Below are 15,549 nucleotides of genomic sequence, written 5' to 3' on the forward strand. Positions count from 1 at the left end.
GCACCTCTTTAAAATGCAGCTCAATTAAACCTAGCTCCAAGAATAATTTTCACCGACAGTTCTGAGATAAGCTGCATGTTATTCTTGGATGCGGTTGTAGGACCGGCTTTGAAATCGCATGACAAAAATATCATACATAAATAAATGATTTTTTTTTAAAATATCATTTAAAAAAAAAACTGCATCACCAACGTAGCCTTGAAAACATTTGCTAGTTAGATGAAGTCAGCTATCTCATCGTAGCATATTTATATGCATATTTATAATCATACGGTTCTTGGAGTGAGTGCATACACTCATGAAGTTTAGTAACTTCAGGTCACTGCAACAAGCCCAGGTACAGTTTACCGACGGATGGGTACAGGACCTTGAAATGCACCGTGTAGAACGAAAGACCATCGTACGTATCATAAGTTTACCAGTCTCACAAATTGTCGTCATAAATACACATTCCTTAACCGTTTATTAATAGGACCTTTGAGCTCAACGGTAATTAATTAGTAGTGGAAATAATTTCTGGTAGCATCACAGAAATGTAGCAGTGACAATAATATTGTATGCTGTAATCGTACTGGGCAATTAGTGATACAAAAAACCTGTTTTATCCTGTGAATAAAAGTATATGTTTTTGTCAATGTACCATAATAACAGAAGCGAAACGCAATATTGTGTCAGGACAATTCACTATTTATGCACAATAAACAAAGGAGCATAGCGCGACCATTTCTGTTCAGCGCCAGACTTGCTTGTAACCTATATCACCAATTATGTTAACTACAACAGCAGACTGACCTTTGTGTAAATGCTTGGAGCAGACTAACCTGTGAGCTGGAGGGTTCTGGGACGTTATATTTGGTCTTAGAATGGCTGCAATCCAGGCCACCCGTCGCGTCTTTGTCACTTCGGAAACATGGCTCGAACAATTTCTCTTCAACGACGTAATCCGATAACAACCGATCTCTTTACCCGTCGGCTTCCCGTGGCTGTTATGCGACCGGCTATTGCAGTTAATAATACAACGGCTTCTTGACATTTTTGTGTTTCTTTTTATCGCTGTGTGACTGATTTTAATTGAAAGCCTGCGTGCGCTAGTACCTCTTGCCACGAGTTCCCAGAATCCTTTGCGGTTCTACCCGTGAATGACGTCACATTTTCAATCTCTATATAATATGCATGCTAAATTTTATATTTGGGGTAAAATATCAAGTCTTTTCAAGTAAACCGGTTCAAGTCCAATTCAAGTCCCAAGTCATTGGTGTAAAAGTCCAAGTCAAGTCACAAGTCTTAGAACATTTTTTCAAGTCAAGTCTAAAGTCATAAAATTAATGACTCGAGTCTGACTCGAGTCCAAGTCATGTGACTCGAGTCCACACCTCTGTTTGGAACTGAGTCAGTTTTCATGCTGCAGTGTTCCCAGTGCTGTAGAATGATTAATACACCAGTGAGGTGCTCTTTCTCCCCCCCCCCCCCCCCCCAAACGCGCCATGTTGTCAAACAAGCTCTGCACAAACTGTACTTTGTAAATTGAAGAAAATATTTGCAAGACATGTGGGAGAATTGTCCACTACAGTTGCCAGTGTTAATGTTAAAGGCTTGTCACTCTCATGTGCCAGATGTACAACCCACCCACCACCACCCCACCAGCCCCACCCCCACCCGCCACCACCCCCCCTTCCAAACCCTGAGCACTGCTGAAGAATCAGAAGGAGTCCTAAGAGCCGCTGGTGGCTAAATGGTCTGCTTCACAGTCTCATTACCTAATCACCAGCATAGCCACAGCTAAGATGCAAATGATTGGAAAACGGCTGTCCTCTTTCATATAAGAACGCTGACATTTTCTCCTAAATCATGCTTAGTTTTCTGCGTTTTTTGTTGGTTTTTATGTTTTTTTTCACTAAATGGCTAATAGTTTTAAAACGGAGAAGTAGGAAATGCAAGGCCAGATGCTCTCCGCTTCATGCAGAATGACAGACAGGCCTGTTTTAGTTGCACTTAAAGCCAATTTTAGTGGAACTTGGCTTGACACTGTGAGCTGGTTTCTAACTGTTCTGACACACTGAAAATAAAGATTAAATATATTCCTGAATATTGCATTTCTATGACTGACATTGTGCTTTTTTATGTGGATGCCTTTTTTTCATATTCTCTGCAAAAAATAATGCTTTTCCTGGGCTGAATCTAATCACTGTTTCACATTTGATTTCCAAAAAGTCAATGTCATTGATTCTGTTACCCCAATTTGTTGTTTGGATTATACGTGTTCATCTAAAGCAGTGCTGTTGTTATTTCTAAGAAGAAGAAAAAAACCTTTATCCTGATGCTCTCCCTATGTGTTTGTATCTTATCCCTGCAGGTGCTTTTGATGATGAGGATATCATCCATGTGGAGGGGACAGTGGACCCAGTGAGGGACATGGAGATCATCCACGAGGAGCTGAGGCTGAAGGATGAGGAGATGATCAGCCCTATTATTGACAAGCTAGAGAAGACAGCCATTAGAGGCAGTGACAAGAAACTCAAACCAGAATATGTGAGTCAATGTCCCAGCAGGCCCTTTGCTCCCCCTCACAGCAAGGCACAAATAATAACCCACCCACACATGGCCAAGGAAAAAAAAGTATGTTTTTTTAATCTCCCTCCAATAGGTCTCACCCCTCCCCCTGGCCCATTTTTCCCTTTCTGAGATTGAAAGTGATCAGGGGTCAGGGGTTTTCTGCTGTAGAAATCATTAATAGAGAGTTACTTATTCAGCTACTGACCCTGGGTCACAGCACTGGGCTAATGAAAGTGTTTCCACACAGCTCTTTTCATCTAAAGTAATACTCAAATCATGGCACAGCTCTGTCTCATGCTTATACACCTACAGCAGCTCGGGAAATTGTGTGAGGCCATATAGTGGGTGACACATATGCCTATACCTTGCTATCAATACAGTAAATGTTTAGAATATGCTTTGACAGAAGATTCTCAGTTCTCGGTGGTGCAGGGCAAAATGCAAGGCAAGATGAGAAAAGAATCCACATCTTGGATGCTAGATCAAAATATATATGGATGCTCGCACACACTCAGGTGGTTATATTGTTCCGGTAATGAGGCTGAGCAGCTAACTTTAGCAATGATTTGGTTGCAAATGTCACATGATGCCCTTCCATCATTGGAGCAGGTTAGGATGGGCCAGCAAGCAAGGGGGATCTGGCCTTTCACTTGGAGCAGCATGCCCAATTTCAGGCCCCAACACACCAAGGCTCTGACCACTCATTACACTAACGAGAGGGGCTATTTCACCTGCTGCAGAGGCCCCCGTGACTGGTTGGTTTCCCTCAGACGAAACCCCCCCACCCACCCACCCCCTTACAGCCAGCAGCACTTCCCCACACCCCTGTAGCCCCGCAGACAGGAGCCATTCAGGCTAGGCAGGTGGCCGCTTACGCACATAATTGCTAACAATTTTAGGCAATGAATAAAAATGATCTACATTACTTGTCAAAGGTTGTGCACGCGTCGGCAAGTGAGAATCTATAGAAGACCTCTTTAGATGGCAAAGAATGGTGCTTATCAAAGGCTGCACTAAGCTTTTAGATGGGAGGGATTGTGTGATTGTCTCACAGGCTGAGCCTAGCGTGTGACATGCTCAGCTGTGTGTAGGCACACGTACGCACGTCTAATTCAACATCTATATGCAGAACATCGAGACTATGTCTAAAAATGTACAGTTTAGTAGAAACAATGGTGCTCGTTCTTTCTTTTGCAGTGCCACGAAATAATGTGAAATAAAAAGGATATTGTGTGCAGCCTTTTAAAAGGTGATTGCTTGAAAGACCTTTGAAATGGGATTTAATTTCCTTTGTCGCACTCATTTGTCTATATACTCTAAAGGTCTGCGTGTGGTGTGAAAATTCATGAATAAAAGCATATTTTATCCTGTTCCTATCAGATTTAAAGAATTCGTTTAATGGGATTGAAATGTGAGAGTGTCTTATTGTACTATTTAAGTCTGTGGTGATTATCACAGTGGTAAATATGACATAATTCAGGATGATGCACCCTGTTTCTTGTTAAAACTTGGCCTAAAAATTCAAAAATCAGGGGAGGGTTTTTTGCACGAAAAGCAGCAGTGTATTTTAAATAAAATCAAGCATCTCAAAGCCCACAAGTTGCTGTGTTAGAAAACTGAAAATATTCTTAATTTGAAAAAAAGAAGAAGGTCAGCATTGAGTTCATGTGAATTTGCTTCTGTTTGCACTCATCAAGTGTTGGATTGAAAGGGCAAAGTGTTGTCTTGCAGAAAAATGCAGACCTTTGCCCTGTTACATAGAAACACAGTGCCAGCATAGTGTATTACTCTGAAAGAAAACTACTGTGCAAAGCAGCATATAATTATGCAGTATAAGATAACACCAAAAGGACAACACTGAATAATTGTAGTTTGTGACACAAATCAGCCTAACTTCCTGCTGAAACCGGATGTCGGCACAAGACAAAATCCTTAAAGACAAGACTGACATTATCAGATTAAAGGATTTGAGTTGTGACGAAGTATGCAGTTTTATCGAAACTGTTAAAAAAAACACTGCTACACAGATGATGTTATACTATTTAGGAAAACTAAAGACATATATGGAAATTACTGTAAGGTTCAAATTCCTAAAAGTTCTAATATTTTGTTGTGCTAAATTTATGTGCACGCACCACTACAAGGCTCAAATTTATGCATTGTTAAAAAATGTAAACATGTTTTCTGGTGCTGTGTTTACAAGAACAATGTTTCATTGCTTTTGTCCAAGTGAATCCTCAAATCCCCTCTCCCTGCAAAACAATAATAAGAAACCGGCCCACCAGCGGCGCTTCATGGTGGCAAGCGTATGTGTTTGACCCCTGTGGGACCTATATGCCTTTTATTAACACCTGCCTGTTAGAGGAGCTCTGCACGGCGGCTGCGAGCTGATGAGGGAAACCTGGAGCGGGTTCAGCCTGTGTCACTGGCCGTTTGCTGTTTCCATTTCACAGATGATTAATCTCTCTGTGAAGACTTGGGCCGGCGCGGGCGGAGTGTATGCAGCTCTTCCTGCGCTCTCTCCCGCTGGCTGCACTCTGGCTGCCTGACTAAAAGGCCTTTAGAATTCCTGTGGAGAGAGATGTGCAGAGAGTGAATGCAGCTGGCTGGGGGTCAGTGTGTGGAGCTTTTTCTGCCATTGTGTAATTGAGGCTCTGGCAGGATTTTTTCCTCAGTTCTTTCAAAAGGGAGTATGATTGTGAAGTGCTGCAAGGGTTTGGGGAGGGAAAAGGAGGTAGGGGGAGTGTTGCAGGGGGTGGGGGAGTTTTTATATGAAGGGGGAGGTCAAGTTGACAGGAACAAAAAGAATGTGTTCCGCTAATTTCTGTGGGGCTGGATCAACAATAATAGGCTCAATTTCTTTATTACAAATTTTATAACTACCTCCCTCCCATTTTCCCACCCTTTTCCGCTTCCAGATCCTGTCAAGACCCAGTCTTGCCTGTGGTCTCAACCCACAAGTACCTCAGTAATGAATGTGGCATACATAGCTGGAAATGCTCAATATTTTCTCCAGAAGAAACACTGAATAATTAGCTCTGTACCTCACTAGTCCTTATTCAGTAGGACTACATTCTGCAAAGTGCCTGAGGAGGGACCAATAATTTACACCTTACTAACCAACTTCCAATTAGTTCCCCGCTCTTTCCAATTTCGTCTCCTCTCTCTATCCTTTTCATTAAACAGTCCCGATGGAATATTGATGTATAAAGCTGAGACTCTGAGAGAGACACCCCAGAAGGCATTTTGTCATGATTTAAAGGAGGGAAGGGGGTCTTGTGCATGCCATCCCTGTCAAAGATAGGCCACTCCTGCTTGAATGCGAGCAAAGGCCATTGTTCATTTTGGCATCAGGATGCCATGCATTTAGGAAATAATTAGCCCATACCCTGCTGGGTTTATATTCTTTTTCATCTCCTTTAATGGCTCCTTGTTCATTCTATTTTAACCCCATACAGGACATTATGTGCAAAATCAAGAGCTGGGTAGTGGATGAAAAGAAACACATCCGCTACTATCACGACTGGAACGACAAGGAGGTAAGCCTTTGATGTTGCTGTCACATTTATTGGCGCGATTTATCATGCTAATCTTTTCATCTGACCTAAAAGTACAACTGCTGTTTCCTCTTCTTTTGTTTTTTGTGTTTTGTTTTTCAAGCAACATGTTTTTTGTGCAAATCGCAAGTTAATATTATGCACAGTTATATTTTGACATTGCTTTTGTACAAGCTAATGACATCTGGCCATGCTGATCTTGATTTAGAGGCTTCCTAGTTGCGCCCCACAGAGCCTATACACCAGACTCTAATTTGATTTGGCTTCGCTTGTCTCTGTGTTGTCCTCAAAGGCTACTTTGGAAAGTTGTGGATTCTCAGTACTTGCCTTGTCTGTCTTTTTCTACAGATCGAAGTGCTGAACAAATACTTGTTTTTGACATCCAAACCAATGATCTACCTCGTTAATCTCTCTGAGAAAGACTACATAAGAAGAAAGAACAAATGGTGAGTACTTCGAAGAAGGGCGGGAGCAGATTCATCGCTCTCACTAATCATCGCTAAAGAGCTTTCCTTCTACTTACGTAAGGAATAGCGTTCATTTTTACTTAGTTTAATCTAAACGTGTGCGCATTTGCCGTTGTGTGAGACTTACTGTGGTCTCCTGCTGACAACAACAGTCATATCTCTGTGAGAGAATCTGCCTGGAGGTGGCACTAAGTAAGCTCTAACACAACACCCAGCCCCAGACTCTGCACTTCATTAAGCCCATACGAGCATATGGTCTCCATTTCCAGCAAAATTTCTCATTTCCATATGATATCAAAGAGAGCGAAGGCTTTAAATGACAAAACAAAACAAGCGTATGTACATTTTGAAGCCAAACAGCTGATTAAAATCATCTGGGCCAGTAAATCATAGGGGCAAGACTCCTTAAAGATTATCTGAAATTGTTTTTGCAAATATTTGGTTTTGTCTTCACATGTTGTTGCTCTTGCTTTACAAGCATCTCTTCACAGCCATGAAATTCCCACAGTTCAGAACGACAGCCGAGGCTTCCTAGATGTGTTTAACTGACTGTTTTCCATAATAATGCGCATGTACGGGGAATTGCATGACTCATGCTTTCAGGTACAACACTGGTCACGATGTCAAAGGGCTAAAGATGACCTTGAAGGCACTGATATAAACTTCCAGCTCTGTGATCCTTACAAGCACTTTTTTGTAGTAATGTTGTCATGTGGCCTCAGTGAGAGCTGATCCAGAAGGCTGGTGTTTGACATCCATTATGTCTGAAAGGGCTACTTTTCCCACACTGCAGCCATTTTGTCAATAATACCAACTTGTGGATTGTTATCACACTTTTCCAATTGCCCTCCAGGCTGGTGGTGTCACTTCTTAGAAAATTTGTTTTTGGCGCTTTACTTGGCAGCATTGTATTACAAGTGAAGTTGTTTACCTATGACTGTTTGTTAAAATGTTCCTGACACGAAAGTATGACTGTCAGACGGAGGGAGGAGGAAGAGAACTCATAAATCAAATGATTCATGGCAAGTGGAACATCCGTCATCAGTAGGAATAGAGGTTCCCCCCTCCCCCCTTTTTTTTCTCATGTTGTGTGTGTGCGTGCATGTTTCTAACTGTGTGAAATGCAATAAATCGCGGAGTGTTTTAAACAGTAGTGCTCAGGTGTCCCGAGGGCTCCGCGATGAACAATGCCGACATCAAAGTGTTGATGTTTGACAAGTGATGAGTCACTTCCCTTGTCCAGAGAGGAGCTCACACCTGTATGGAGATGATTACAGGTAGATCTAGCTGTCCCTAATTGTACAATAAATGCTGCTCTCAGCCCTAATGGCAGCTAGTCTGCTGCAGAGACGCCAGACTGCCATTTGGCTGTCGCCATGCTCCCGTGTTTTTCCACCAGCACAGTTGAGATGATGATACGGTTAAGGACTATTCAAAGCAAACAGCAAGACAAATTGCAATCCCAGGTTTAATGTGTTCAGGGAAAGAAGGCGAATCGTAGAATGAGGCAAATAAGCCAATTTTATCTGTGTCTCTCAGGACACCCATTCAGGCCTTTTCACAGGTTCACTTCCCTGCTTCTTTTTATTTTTTTAAGCTCTTTTATATTTAAGGTGTTTTGCTGAGATGCTGCCAAGCAAGATTGAGGTTCATGCTATTTAATCTCAGTTACACGATCCTGATATTTTTAATGTATGCATTATAATTTAGTTTTTTTTTTTTATTATTCTAGCCATTTAATAGCATTTTCTCAAAATAGTTATGGCAATTGCATCATCGTTTGCAATAGTTTTATTTAGTATTGTAAGTCTCCAAAAACATTCTGTTGTTAACCGGGATCATCCTGTTTGGAGTATGGGAACCACATACCAAGCTGGCCTTGTTTAGACAAGAATACAGAGTATTAGCTTTAGAAAGCCATCATTAATGGAGGGATCAGACAAGGAGCAAGGCCTCCTTTCATCCCCAGGTTCTCTGCTGGAGACAGTACATCATTTACTGTTGAGAGGAGCACATGGCTCCAATCCTATACAGTGTATGTGTATGAGAATGCGTACATGTGCATGTTTGAAGTCTGTTTCAGAGGCGACTCCATGCTCATTTGGATGCTGGTGTAATTGCGGTGTGGAGATCAAAGGCGCGCTGGCCGAGTGATGTTCCAGAGGAGACTTTACCACACAGCCCTCTCCTCTGTGCAGAGGGGGCCGCCTGCTGCTCACCGCTCCCCTCTCCCCTCTAGCCATGCACTGCCCCCTGCACATCCCCGCTCGTAAAAAATGATTAAGGCTGCATTTGTCATGTGTTTATGACTGAGAGGCATTGCGTGATAGGGAATGGCATCTACAAGAGTCTATCAAGAGGCTTTCTCCTCTTTCCCCGGCGTCAGTGAGCTGCCTGGAAGACTATTCAACAGAGCGCAGTGTGTGTGTGTGCGTGTGTGTGTCTGTGAGAGCGCTGTTGATAATGTGGTGGCTGCAGTCTGCCCAATGCTGGCATCTTTACTCGTCATCTAAGACGTTGTGTATTTTACAAGCACGTGGCCTCGCCAATTTTAGGACTCTTTCTTTCTTTTAATAGATTTGATATCAGATATTTATTTAATCTTCTTCTTAATCTTCGAAGAGTATTCATATTTTGTAATGACAGAAGACACAATTAGAGGACACTTCAGCTATACTGTGATGTTTTTTCCTCCCTTGTCATTTCTTTTTCTGCCTTTTTCTTCTCCTTCTTTTGGACAATGTGCATTAAAGTAAATTGGTGCCTCTTAAGTAGATGAGTTGACCTTTAAGGAAACCGGCAAGCGTGACCTGTCTGTGAGTGCCTCTGCCGTGTGGGCTCTCCTGGTGAGTGTAAGAACTGCAGGGTACCACTGCTTGCAGCTTTTATTAACTCTGTGCGTGTGTGTGCGTGTGTCTGCGTGCGTGTGTTTGCATGTGTGAGCATGTATGTTAGTCAGGGTCTGTTTGTCTGCCTGTATACAAGTGGGCATAGGTCTGAGGATGTGTACTTTTCTCTTTAATCTCCAAATACTTTTTTGTTGTTGTACTCTTCCAAACGTATTCGTACTTTATCTCTCTTAAGCATTGTTTGCCTCCAGTGCGTGTTACGTTTGGTACCTCTCTCATTATTCATTATGCCGGGAAGCGCCAACTTTAACATGCCACAGCTGCTCTTTCTGTCGGTCTCTACCTAATTGTGTTTTCCTACCACAAATGCATCCATATCTATAATCTACTTGCTAATGTTTTCTTGTCGTGATGTAATTCAGAAAATCTTCTGCAATCCTGATTCCCCTCGTTAGCCATTTCAGACAACGGTGATGCTTCAGAAGACCTGACCAGTCTGATTTCAGCACAAGGCCTTGTTTAACGCTGGTGTGTTCAAAGATAAGAAAGCAATATATGATTGATATATGCATTTTTTTTTCTTTTTTTCTTCTTTTTTTTCTTTTTCTGCTCATTCTGTTGGTTTTTGGTTTTTGCCCTTCTCCCCCGTCCCTCTTCTCAGCTGTTTCTCTTTCCCTCTTTCTTTCTCCCCTTCTTTCCCCCAGTCAAGTCTGTCCCATGTTCAGTAAGTGAAAATAAAATAAACAATAAAAGGTGAATCAAATGGACCATTATGGCAAGGCTGGGATGGTCAATTTGGTAAAGTAAATCCGTTGGGCATCTTTCTTTGCCTTTAGACAACAATTCTGATGGCAAAAGAGCCAAACGGGACAGGCAAAAAAAAAAAAAAAAAAGCAATATTTCCAGTATCTCTTATTTCACTAATTCCAAAGTAATAATAAGACCAAAACCAAGAAGACCAATCCTATTAATGTTTTTTATTTTCCAAGAGCAGTAAAAAAATATACATGGCCCACAATGTTGAGATACAATAAATAGAAACAGTGCAAAATTGTGGAAGCTGTCCTTATATAAAATTCTGTTTTCAGAAAATAAAAAATACCCCATGTATATATTTTAAATAGACTAAAAATGAACCCCAAAATACACCAAATTATAGTTATTTGACTAAAAAGTACAGCGCCTTTCTGTGGTGGAAAATTATATTAAAGCTTACATATGGATATGTATTTGTTTCAAGGTGTATCTTTTTTTGAGTAGGAGCAAATTGGTTTTGGGCTGACAGAGCAGGAGGATGAGAAAATACTGAGAGAAAGAGTCGGTGCACCAGTTTAAATCTCAGCACTGGATTTGTTGACAATGAGAAGAATGTAGATTTGTCCCCGGCGTAACCTTTGAGGCAAATGCGGTGTAAACATGAGGTAATATCTCCGAGTAGGTTGAGGAAATCCAGCCACAGAGGTTGTTATTTCCCCAGAGTCTGATACTCCGGTCTGCCTGTAGGAGGAGCTTTCACAATTGAAGTAAAGGAAGCCCCGAGAGGAGCTGCAGCATTGTGCCACTCTGTCTCACAGCAGACAACTCGATGTGGAGAAGGGGGGTATACTATGTCTGCTCAGCTTAAGGGTTGATTTTGTTACCTCTGCTTTTTGGTCCTGAAGAATGTCAGTAACAACTTTATCATGCATTATTTTTTCGCTGTCTTATAATTTTGACAAACAAACACTCGTTTCAGGAACCACACCAACATTTAAAGACTGAAAAAAAAGTCAAACCCACAGACAAAGCCAGTCCATGAAAGAAATCACTGCTACCCACTTCAGCTACTCCAAACCATAATTCACACAAACACAAGTGAAACTTTATTGAGTGCAAAACCACTGGCTCCATCCAAGTTTTTTTTAGGAACTACTATCTAGGGAGTTAGAGTTCACTTTTCAAAGCCATGTGGGAGATATACGATTGCATACTCCTGTTTGATTTGTCCACTCTGTCCTTGTTCAGTGTGGGATCCCGAGAAACACTTTCCCATGGTAGGATGCATACCCTACTATCCGCAGTCGGTCCTAATGGATGCTGTCAGCTAGCTTTCAATGAGTGAAAACAACAGGAGAGGAAGTACAGTAAAACTGAAACAGATGTAAAGTCCTGTCGACTCTGTTACCCCAGTTATTGACTGTCCCCTGTCCAGGTAATGAAAGGGCACTGTTGCCGTGTACCACATGACCCCATTGTCTTTGATGTGCTTCGTGATGAATACCTTGTAGTAAAATTGAGACTAAAAGTTTTTCATCTTCTTTCTATATTCTTCAGTTTGGTCTCCAAACCCCGGTATAGATTACTCCCTCATTCCTCAGCCTCAAATCTGATAAATGCTGAGTCAGTCTGCCCCCAATAGTTCATAATCCACTTATTCTGAAGACACACACGGGGGGGATTGTTCTCCTGGCATTTTGCTGACATAGAAATAAATGTCTACGAGTTTCGCATCTGTGCAAACGCTAGATTTTGATAGTTGAGCTTCTTGAGATGAGCTTTGTGTTATCTTTGCGATAAGCTTAAGGCCAGGGACACATGCTGCAGTGAGTGGCCTGTAGCCTCGACAAGTTTAATGAGACAAATAAATGAATTTTACTGTTGCCACATACAGCTCCTGAGCGCTTATTATCAGGATTATTGTTGAAACTGTTATGAATGGACGAGGGGAGAAAAAAAAGATGTCGGATTGTAAGCGGTGTTGGGGAGGGGGGGGGGCATGATTGGCTGATGTTACATATGTCCTTGATTACCTTCCTTCTGCTTTTATTCTAATAAGTGGCATTCTTTGTACTCCCTAGGACAGCTAGACAGTCTGACACACGATGAGAATAAATATTGCATGTGGTAGACATTAAGCTGTCATCCTGGAAAAAAAGAAGAGATGGAGAAATCCGTGTGGTGTTCTTCAGCGCTACACTTTGCCTGCTCTTGTCACAATTGTCACATCTTGATGACTCCCCCCTCTCTACCCCCAGCCCCCTTATTTTCTCTCGCCCAGTCAACTGCCATGAATGACAGCATGGATACCCCATATAGAGAATTATTTTGGGTGATGTAGAATGTACTCCTCTGGGTTACTGTTTGAATTTCTCATGTTTGCCTGTTTTTTGTTTGGTTTTTTTTGCACCCCCACCCCACAGAAATATCTTTAATGAGTTATGGCTTTGATATTGTGTCCTTAACGACCATCTTAAAGACAAATCTATGGCGGATGGGGTTGTTAAGGTTTCATCTATCATGTGCAAACGTTTAAAGTCACAATATTTAATGGGTGTAGTTATCAAAGAAAGGAAAGTTGTTTTAAAAAGCTTGTTACCAGCACACCCTCAAGGTTTGTTTGAGATACGATGTGAGATGATGCTCTTAATTAAAGCTGCTCCCATTGTGCGTGCGCCATGTTCTGTTTCCTCCAGCCCATGATTGCTTTGAAGATTGAAAGAAGTTGGTAATATTGCTGATAGTGTGTCTGTGTGTGCGCGCGCGTATGTGTGTGTATGTGTCAGATCTCCTCCCTTTCTTAAAGACGCGATGGGTAATGCCTTTCCATCCGGCTATGGCCACAGGGAGCACAGAGCGTCTGCACTCTTGTCGCTCAGGAGCTCACCACTGGGAGGATGAAAAGCTTCCCACAGAGCCCCCGACTTCCCAGCCTCAAAAGCCACCATGAGCTCATACCTCTCATTTCTCTCTCCCGCCACAGAGGAAGGGAAGAGGAGGGGGTAGTATATGCTGTGTGCCGCAACATCTTGGCCCCCTAGGTTGCTCATCCTTGTAACCTGGGACCAGACAAACAGGGGGGACTCTGGGTTTATTACTTGATGATTCTGTGCCTGGCATCTAAGCCAGTAGCTGTCAGGACATGTGAAGGGAGTAAGTAACACATTCAGCTGAGCTACCCGGACTCAGGTGCTGGGAGCTCACCTGTGGGTGTGTCAGTGATCGAGCTGTGGAGGATGTAGGTAGCGGATTACTCTTCGGGTCTGTCAGCACTCAATCGCATCGGGACTGAGCACTCAAACCGGAGGTGGCCGACCTTATACAGGCTTAACTGGCTCTGCACTCATGATGAAGCCAACCTGTTTGAGTGTATGTCAGACGCAGGCCCAGGTCATTTCTCAGGTAGCTGCCCCTGTACTTTAGATGTTCCTATTGTTTGAGCCATTTAAGCAGATCAAAGCTCTGACAAAGCCCAGGGAAGCCCCCAGGCATTCAGAAACACAGGAATTATCCCCCTTTAGGATTCTCACACAAAAAGACAAATAGGCAAGCTCCGGAGGGTGGCCCCACCTGGGGAACATCTCTATTCAGAGCCAGTCTGTTGCAAAAGGTCCAATTGTGGGGTTTTTTCTTCTTGTAATTGTAGAATATATTGTGTTTTAAATTACATGTACTTTAAATACAATAAGCATTAGATCCAAAGCTTGCAACAAATGGTGTGATGCCTATTATATTTTCTAGACGTAAGATGTAAGGTGTCACATGGTCTTGGTTTCATGTTGACTGTTTTTTACCTTTAAAAAATAATAATAATAATAATGCATACATGTTTGAGTTTTGCCAAAGTTTTTCTGGTTAAAAAAAACTATATTTTTCCATTTGATCTGAGAGCACAAACACAGCTTGTTCCTTGGACTTGTTTGAGCCTTCAAGCCAGTGAATGATTAGCAGAAATAATGTCTCTGTCACCCTTAATCACATTAAAACGTGGTTAACATTTAATTTTTCCCACTTGATATGCAAAAATTTCCACTTGATTTGCAGCAGAAGCCATTGGAATTCCATTATAAAAAGAATAAAAATTTCAGGCATCATTTGTTCAGAGAGGGATATCAAGAGCAGAAAGTGCTGAATCTTTCTATTAACCGAGCAGTGAGAGATGGCACTCAGTTCTGGGACATAATAGAGACTGACAAGACACATGCACTCGCACACGCTCTCTCTCACACATGCACACACACATGCACACACACACGCACACACACACGCACACACATCTTTCTCACTTGTATTAGTTTAGAGTACGAGGTTGATGAAGAAGACCTACAGGGAAAATATTTTACTTACATCTTATTACTGATTTTAACAAAACTGCATATCTTTTCACTTGCTTATTTTTAATCAGGCAGTAAACCTTCCTCTAAAACAAAAGTCAGGCCTGTTTCTTGTGTTAAATAGGCATTTCACACTGTGAATGGGCCTCCACGAACAAGAACACCCCTTTATTCTTTAGTATGACTGAGAGCCATAAAGACACAAAGAAATCTGCAGCATGTTTTACATAAACATTTTTCCAAATTTACACATCCACATAAAATTTCACACAAATAATTGGAAGGGACATAAATACAAATTGCAAAGTGGCACGGGTAGACAGTGGTGAAGTTGACAGAATTGGTTTTGGGAGTCATGTTGATGGCACTTCAAAGCTCTTAATTGACAGCGCTTTGTTTCTGGAGTTGTGGGAAGGGGGTGTTTCATGTTCCTGTGGCAAGGTGTTTGTCTGGTCCTGTGTCACTCAGTGCAAGGACCCGGAGACCCCCGTGCTCATTTGCAGCTCACGTTCTCCGTCTCGGCTTCACATTATTAAAATCATCCCTCAGCCTTCTACCAAGAGCCTCTTTGTTACTTGGCTGGCTTGGCTCAGCTCTGTCAAGTCTTCACCAATTACAGTCTCAGGTACAATGGTCTATTCAAAGGATCACAGCCCTTGACTGGTGTGGAGAGAGTGATTTGTGAATCATTATTCAGCCGCCTGTAGAGAACGCAATACCTGAGGAATGCAAATAACGTGCCACCAAATAAGACAGCTGTGCTGCTAAAAGTGACAAACTACAGCTGTTATTATCTCAGATTGGATTTTTCCCCTCTTGGAGCGCCCTCCATCTCCTATGTTTTCAGGTTTTCTGCTTTGGCTAAATGTGTTTTATTTTTCTGTCCTTTATTGGCGAGACGTTGGATGCCACCTTATTGTGTGTTATTGTGGTGGCAGTCAAGCGTCAGATCTGCATACATGGTGTGAACAGTAAGGGAAATATTAGGTTATTCCTCTTAATAGATGTCCATCTGAAAAGGCAGACAGATGAC

At 42.1% G+C, this 15,549-nt stretch overlaps 1 protein-coding gene across 2 annotated transcripts in view; it reads left to right on the top strand.

Moving 5' to 3' along the window:
• The window catches only part of LOC113007925 (obg-like ATPase 1), a 51,885-nt gene that overhangs the window by 28,082 nt on the left and 8,254 nt on the right, over positions 1–15,549 (top strand). For both annotated transcript variants that reach the window (XM_080290408.1, XM_026144988.2), the window contains exons 5-7: positions 2,354–2,529; positions 6,012–6,092; positions 6,459–6,556. In XM_080290408.1, the coding sequence (XP_080146534.1) occupies positions 2,354–2,529; positions 6,012–6,092; positions 6,459–6,556 (355 nt within the window). The remainder of the gene's footprint in view (positions 1–2,353; positions 2,530–6,011; positions 6,093–6,458; positions 6,557–15,549) is intronic.

The sequence above is a fragment of the Astatotilapia calliptera genome, chromosome 16 (genome assembly GCF_964374335.1).
Source record: "Astatotilapia calliptera chromosome 16, fAstCal68.1, whole genome shotgun sequence".
NCBI classification, from domain to species: Eukaryota; Metazoa; Chordata; class Actinopteri; order Cichliformes; family Cichlidae; genus Astatotilapia; species Astatotilapia calliptera.